This window comes from Lottia gigantea (genome assembly GCF_000327385.1).
Source record: "Lottia gigantea unplaced genomic scaffold LOTGIsca_185, whole genome shotgun sequence".
Classification (NCBI taxonomy): Eukaryota; Metazoa; Mollusca; class Gastropoda; family Lottiidae; genus Lottia; species Lottia gigantea.
In genome coordinates this window covers 181,704-190,127 of record NW_008708337.1, presented here as the reverse complement: position 1 = coordinate 190,127, position 8,424 = coordinate 181,704, and the positions used below count along the sequence as shown (strand labels likewise).

The 8,424-nt window shown below is 30.5% G+C and overlaps 1 protein-coding gene across 1 annotated transcript; it reads left to right on the top strand.

Annotated features, from left to right (window-relative positions):
* Positions 1–203: 203 nt before the first annotated feature.
* LOTGIDRAFT_142734 (hypothetical protein) lies at positions 204–8,046 on the top strand (the record flags this gene model as incomplete). Its single annotated transcript, XM_009052517.1, has 7 exons — positions 204–359; positions 608–749; positions 1,112–1,261; positions 1,588–1,787; positions 2,081–2,285; positions 2,647–2,805; positions 7,946–8,046. The coding sequence occupies 7 exons, from the start codon at positions 204–206 to the stop codon at positions 8,044–8,046; spliced, it is 1,113 nt and encodes a 370-aa protein (XP_009050765.1).
* Positions 8,047–8,424: the final 378 nt, after the last annotated feature.

Here is an 8,424-nt window from a genome sequence, read left to right as displayed (position 1 = left end):
AGAGGATAATAGTTTATATCAGTCTCAGTAATGTAATCTAAGGGGAACCACTCTAGTTTTGTACATCATTTTAATTATAATACTAAACAGTCCACAGTTACACTATCATTATCACATACCTTTTCAGTATAAGCTGTGCGTCATTTTCTGACCTTTGTTTTCTGTGTGTTTTAGGTGGAGTATATCATGATGTGCCAAATACTATGTATGACTTAACTAGCCCTCATCACCTCTCTTCCGATCCAACCTTATCCCCTCCCTCACCACCCCCACCCCCCAGAGTTTATCGACCTTGTGTCGTCTGCCTAGATAAATCATCTGGCTATCATTATGGAGTCAGTTCCTGTGAGGGCTGCAAGGTGGGTAACAGCTTTATTCCTAATTATTCTTTTACATTTACTGCCTTTTAATCAATATTAATGGCTTTTTTGTATTCTCATCTTTCAGATCATGTGTTGAAAATAAAAGTAATGAAATTATTTAACTCTTGTTTGCCGAAATTTTGCTTTTCATGGAATTGTTTTATCTTTTGTAAATATGGCAACAAATACTATTAATTTATACAATGGTTTTGTGGAGTATTCTCATATTTTTGTGTTTTTTTCAGGGATTTTTCCGTCGAAGTGTACAGAAGAATATGCAATATACGTGTCATAAAGACAAGAATTGTCCAATCAACAAAGTGACGAGAAATAGGTGTCAATATTGCCGGCTACAGAAATGTTTTTCTGCGGGGATGTCACGAGAAGGTAAAGAACGTAAGATCTTTTAAATCTATTTTTAGAAACATGCATGTTGATGTTGTATTTCTGTGGATGGTTCAGCTGTGAGTAACATTATTTGTTGTTGTTATTTATGGCCAATTATTGTAACTCAAGTACAGATGAAAAAGAAAGAGTTGTGGCCACATGTGAGCAAAAATAGATTGCTTGATTGGCAATGCAACTATAATATATTACAAATTGGTGCTAGTAATTTTTATCAGTAAGTGGTTAAACACAACTAATGCATGTATTTAACATCTGAAACTTGTAAGGAAAGTAGTTTTAACTGAACTTCTAAGATAACTATTATAATTTGTGTGTAGTCAGAGATATGTTTTATTTTCTAGCGGTGAGAAATGACCGAAATAAGAAACGTAAGAAGGCTGCTGAGAGCTCTAGTAGTAGTAGTAGTTCCACCACTAGTACCACGTCAGAGGAATTAACAGAAGAGGAGAACATGTTATTACAGGACGTTCTGGAAGCTCACAGACTCACCTGTGATACAGCACCAATATCAGATAATGGTGTCATAGAAAATGGGGTGCGTTACATTTTGTTTATTAGACAATCCAATTTTACTCAAGTTCTTCATGGTTAATTCAGTAATTCGACTATGTCAGTACATTTAATTCTATAATGTTCAAAATGAATTTCCTTAAGATATTTCAGATATACAGAAGATATAATTTCAATAAAAAACACTGAAAGTAGCCCAAGAGATTTTAAGGAATTTCAGTCTAGCATTACTCTACGGTAAAAAAAATCTTACCATCCATTTCTGTTCCTCTGTTTAAGTGTCATTTGGTTTTATTCTAGGATAAAGATAAAAGTCCAGCAGAAAATGGAAAAGATAAAGAAAATGAAACAGAGAAAAATGGCAATAAATTATGGGATAAGATCTCATTATTATCATCAGGGGGAATTGTTAAAATTGTGGACTTTGCTAAAAAGATCAATGGTTTCTCGTCATTATGTACTTCAGATCAAATTACTCTACTAAAAGCTGCTTGTTTAGAAATTATGGTGAGTTATCTTCATGTCATATCTGTGCAAATATTCATAATAGAATTATCAATACAGAAGAAAATAGAACAATGCCAGCATGAATAGTTATTATATAGTAATAATATATATAGATTATTTTCTGTACTCCTCACTGTACACTTCACATGACACTGTTCCTGTTATTATTGCTCCTAGTGTCTCTAAAACACTGGTTGTTATAAATACTGTGATATTGTTTGTAACTCATAAATTTCTTAAACCATACCAATGTATTTTGTATGCATTGATTTCTATTTTATTCTGTTTTGTAGATATTAAGATTAAGTTTTCGATATGACCCAGATTTAGATTCTATGGTATTTTCAAATAAAGTGTGTATAAATAGAGAACAGTTAGAAGAAGGTGGGTTCGGGGTACTGGCTGCTACCATATTTAATTTTGCTGCCTCCTTAAAGTCTATGAGTACTGATGAAACAGAATTTGCTGTATTATCTGCTGTTTGTTTAGTTAGTGGTGGTAAGTTAGAATATTTATTAATGAATTTATTTTTCATGTTACTACTGTTTACTGTAATTTATAACATATATTTAAAGTGCTTAAGTTTCTCCTTTTCTTGGCTCAAATTTCAAAGTAAATTACAAAAATTTTAGGAAAAATTTGGACATGAAAAATTTCAGACTGTAAACAGTTTCACGGTAGAAAAATAATGCAGTAATAAATTTCATGTATAGTGGTGAGAATTTAAAATAACGATATTGAAAATTTAGTATGTGGTCAAGAAATTATATTTTCAATCGTACCAGTAGCTCTTTAGAAATGGAAAAATACTGGAGAGATGTCTTAAAAATCTGAATTTTATGTCATATTTGTATTACAGATCGTTCTGGGTTAAAAGAATCAGTTAAAATAGAACAACTACAAGAACCTCTATTAGAGGCCTTAAAACATTATGTCAGATCTCGGCGAGAAGAACAGCCCCATGTGTTTGCCAAAATGTTAATGAAATTAACAGATTTAAGGAGTATAAGCGTTAAAGGTATGTACATTTTTTAATTTGTTTATAAAAGCTGACATTTTGTGTGTCTCAGAAAATCTATTAGTTTTGGTCAAAGTATGTCTAAGGAGATTTTTCATTCAACAAACTGTTCACTCTGTAAGAATTTTGAAAACAAGATTTTCAGATGTTTCTAAATTTTCACAATTAAAAAAACGTATATATTCATTGAATTGTGTTTCGGTTAGTTACCACCTATTCTAAGGGCATTTTGACCAAAATTAATCGATATCCTGATACTGAAAGGTAGGTGAAATCTTTCTGTTGCTATTGATATTTGCTTTCTAAGCCTATATTGCTTAGCTTTTGCTTTTAGGAATTTTAGTTCTTAGCTTTGACCTCTTTATGCTTAGCTTTGGCTTTTAATAGTGCTTTTAGCTAGATGTATTCTCACAGTATATATTTGTGGTCATGCAGTGCTGAATATAGATTCACCATGATAAAACCATTCCTCACTTTTCATGAAGTGTCATTACCTCTGCAAAAGGTCTATGGATCGAAAAGTGATAAATTTGAGATTAACTTCAAAATTGGAATGAATTTGAGATTAACTTCAAAATTGGAATGAATTTGACATAAACAAAATTTTTCACCATTCGTCCATTGATAGTTTGGAAGATCTTGGTTAAAATATATATTATAACATTAACAAAGCTTGGCATCATTATTTACTTCCATTGCTCTCAAAAAATTAAAAGAGCAAAGTCCACTTGAGCTGTTATTTTGTAATGGTAATCATACTTCATAAAGTGAACAATTGGTTGTATCATATTATATTATATTAGGTGACTGTGGTAGCATAGATATTGTGGTGTACTATAATACTCCATCACAGCTTTCATAGCTTGTTCTTCATATTACATTATCATTTATATCTATTCTTCATACACTATAAAAATTTCTATTTGATTTTATTTCACAGATAATAAGAGACTTATTGATTATTAACATAGATCTATTGAAGAAAGAAACATAAATCTCAGCCTATCATTGTTTATTATTGATATTATTTGATATCAATACTTTTCAATTCATTTTTGACTATTTATTTTATTGAAAAGATAAAATAAAGTGTATGAAAAATAGGTAAATTCAATATAAGTCTTCTGATTTCTTACATTGAATTGAGACAGTTGTTGTGAATAATATTTTTAACAATTACAACTGAAATTGGCAAAATTCATAAATTGTCAATTTTGAAATTATAAAACAAGAAAATGAAGAACTGAAGACTTATATTAGTCATCATTTTAACATAGCATAGCATAGCAAACCTTGAAATTTTCTCATTATATTCTCAATAGATATTTTATTATTTTGTAATTCTGAAAAGTTTTGAATAAAATGATAAAATTACAGTTTTCTTGTGATTTATAAGGAAGGAAATGTCTTAAGGACAGCCAGCAATAAGGACTAAAATTACATACTACTTTCAAAAAGAAAATTTAAAAACAAATGAATCGAATTCAAATTTCAAGGTTTGATTTTATGCTGCTTTCATAGAAAAAAAAACATGGAAAATATCATTCATTGGTGCATTTTTCTTGCTTTTTTCATTTTACTTTGCATTTTAATTTGCTTTGTTTTAATTTGCTGGCTGCCTCCCTGCTTGACCTTTCTTTCTCCTCCTCTCCCAACTAGGTGAAATGGATTCAATGACGTTTGCTGTTGATTTTATGAATGAAATATTGGTACCAGTTGAAAAGTTGATTGAGGATGAACCTCTGGGAATATATCGATATAACGGTATACGTATAATCAAATCTACATCAGTAGATAAACCACTACCCTCACAATTAAAGAAAGATTATAACAATATGGGTTATACACCTAATAATGTTGAGGGATATTATGATGCCTATAATCTACAATATCCTAGTAATACTAGTCTAACATCAAACTCACCAATGGAAGTTGGCTCCAATATGAAGATGAATCCTTCCCCGGCATTGTCACCAATGGAGTATATGTCTGGTCACCCTTCACCAGTTACTCTTTACGCCAACACTGCTGTTTATCAACATGGTCAAGTATCAACTACTACAACAGCCAATGGTCTGCCACTTCCATCAAACCAGGGTAGAAATGGTGGTGCTGCTCAAACGCTTTCAACATCAGGAGAACAGAGCACAAGCTCTCAACAATCCAACACTCAGTCTAAAGATGTTGTGCAGATTCCCTCAGAAGACTACGGTGCTGTCCAATGTGAAGTTAAGATAGAAAATGTGAATGTTCCAGCAACACTGTTTGATAATGCCTACACAAATCAAACTTTCCAGCAACAAAATACTCGAAACTTTGACCCAAACAGTCAGGCATTTCAACAAAATTTACAACCAATTAAAACGGAATTTGACCCCTCTCAACATGGCTACCAGCAAGGTCAAGGCCAGTATCAGGGTCAAAATGGAAGCAATGGTAGTTATGATAAAGATGGTAATTCTAACAGCAATAATTCCTTTCAATATTATCCTTATGATTTTGGAAGCTTTGATCCAGGGACATACCAAGATCAAAATGGGATGCCGGTGTCCAGATTGATTTCTCATGTTTTAGAGTCACCAGAACCTGTGTCACAGTTTGGAGGAATAATAAGTGAAGCTCTATCAGATATATTACAGTTATAAGAGCCAAAGAACCCGACTTGTTAGTGGACTTTTCAATATATTAAAGCTGTGGCAGTTGAAGTTCATTCTTCCAAAAAAAAAAAAAAACAACAACAAATTATTTGTTAAGACGAATTATGGTTAATGGTTATGCCTGTGTTGAAAATGTGAATATGTATGAATGGTTTATATTCTTCAAAGAACAACCAAAAACTTTGTTCTAAATGGCTGTGGCAGGTTCCTGGCCATAATTGATCAACCAACATTTATGGTGAAATTCATTGATTGAAATGTGTGGATGTTAGGGTGAAGACTCATTTCCTTTCAGAATTTCCACTCTATGATCTCAGTAGAATGATTATAACTATCATTTTTATGTTATTGCAAATTTTTACAGAAAAATTACTCTATTTTCTCTATATTGTACAAATACTTTTTTAAGAAATTTTTTTTTTGTAATTTAGCATGTTAATTTGTTAAGCATAGTGTTACTGTTAGGTTATACCAATTAGCAGGGAACTAATAGATCATACCTCATCATGATTTTGGTCATTTAATGTCCAATATAGATATTTTGTATTGATATTTGAATATTCATATATCCAAAGTTGGAAGGCCCATTATGCTAGTTGTATTATGTTCAAAATAACTCATACAAACATTTTTAATGAATTTAGAAGTCCGAACATCAATGTTAGTTTAAATGAAGCAATATTATTATTTTTTTGTTTAGATATTTAGTTTGATTAGTTAGATGATTAGCATACCTACTAAGTTTATTCATGTTTTATAATTATATGCACATATATTATAGATTAATCATTGATTGTTAATCCTATGTTATTGAAGATTTTGTTGGTTTTAGTTACACCGGTGAATGGTTTTAGAAATAGGTAATGCATTTCATTAACTTGCTTGGTTTTTTTGAATTAAAACATAGGCATGATAAAATCATTGTTAAGAAATGCATCACTTATTTTGAGTTAAATTTTCAGATACTACATTTGAAGGGACAGGTTTGCTATCCATTTGACCAATCGTACCTTAGTCTCAGAATGGGAAATCTTTTAGCTAAACTTATCAGTAATAGTTTTTACAGCTCTACGTAGAAATTTGAGCCCTAAATTCATGTGTGTCAACAATTATTCAGGTTTGAAAATTAACATGACAACTTATCTTTTCGTGTGACACTGTGATATATAGAAAAGACATACATAGAAATAGAAAGTGAAATTCCTAGTTTTGAGTATTCTGGAAGGAGTAATGTGATTTTCGTACAAAACTATTTAAATATATTCAAGATCCAAATCAACCCTTAAAAATGGCAAATCTGTCCCTTTAGATTTGAAGATTTATTTTGTTATTTTTAATGTAGATATATATATATAGTGATGTAGAAAAAATACTAGCAATATGATAGATATTGTAATTCAAATGAAACTGTTAAACCTCTTGAACAAAAACACAAAAACCATGATAACCATATATATTGCTGATCAGTATAGAGCTAATTGAATTAATGCCATGAGATACAAAACCCAATTCTTTGTCAATGAAGATGATTAGGCTATTTTCTTCCTTTGATAGTTTCTAAAGATAAATACACTGCTTATTGTAAAAAGATATTTTTCCTTTATATTATGTAGATTATTTCGATTTTTAGTGCTTTATTATTTTCTCTATCATAAGTTTTTAATCAAGCCTAATATACACTTCAGTTTCTCTATTTCATGAAGTTAAGATGAGAAATCAACAAAGTTCGCCATTATAATCACCATTGTGTAATTATGGGCTACATACTGTATTAGTGAATAAGTTTGATAACTGACACATTATACAGTATGATATTTTCTATTTCCATATATTCTGGTTGTATAATGAAATAAATATACTATCAATTTCTATAACAATAAAAACTTTCTCTTGAAATTAACTACTTGTTATGGGTCACAATAAAACAGTTTTTAGATTTTGACCTTCAGACAAAACAAGATATGACTTACTCAACTAGGATTAGCAAAGCCTCTTTGGATAAAGAAAGATCCTTTTTCAAAGATGTCCCATCTGAGATTAAAGGTTTGACCAACTGATCTTAGACAATGAAGACTCATCTGAAAGTGTAACCTCCTGACCATATATTCATGAAGTCTCATAAGATACCTTCTGACTTCAGACTTTAAAAGAATATTATACCAGGGATAATTAAAGTCTTAATGGACGGTATAACCAAAAAATATAAGATAATTATTATTTATGTCCCATTTTGAGGAATGACCTTTTTCATGTAATGACGTACTGGCCTCAGATAAATTTCAAGCCCCTCACTTAAGTTTAAGGGTAAGTTTATACAAATTTATACTGAATTTTGAATTAATTTGCATTTGAAATGGGGGCTTGTAGAGTCTTTATCTTAAAACAGAATTGAAATTGTAAAATACAATTCATCACAAAATGATGTGTCTTTATTTTTTTCTCTTATTAGAACTAATTTCATACTTTATCTCTGTATTTTTCAGGAGCTGAACGTGTTCTTCATCTACGTTTAGAAAAAAATGGAGAGTTACCTCCCTTAGTGGTAGAAATGTTAGACAGGACTGAAAATGTTTGTATACCATAATCTTTTTTAAGGATTAACCACTTTCAATTTTTTTTTTTTTTCCTTGTTCAGTAACAGCCATTTTGAAAATTTAACGCACAATACCGAGTGACTTAACTGCTGACAATTTTTTTGTGACATTTTTTATGATGTGTTTTTAATGCAAAGCTGTTGATTGTTTGTGAAAAGGAGAACAGAAACAATGATTTTGAATTAATAAAATTCATATGTTTTGAGTTTAAATCTAAGTATGCTTTAGTGCTTCCAAAATTTTGATTTGATCTACTAAAAGCCATTTTGTTGCATTGATTTTTAATTGATAATGGATATTGACCTTGAATAAGAAAGAAGAAATTTGATTTGGACAATGAGGAAAATTCGATTGGATAACTGATGTGT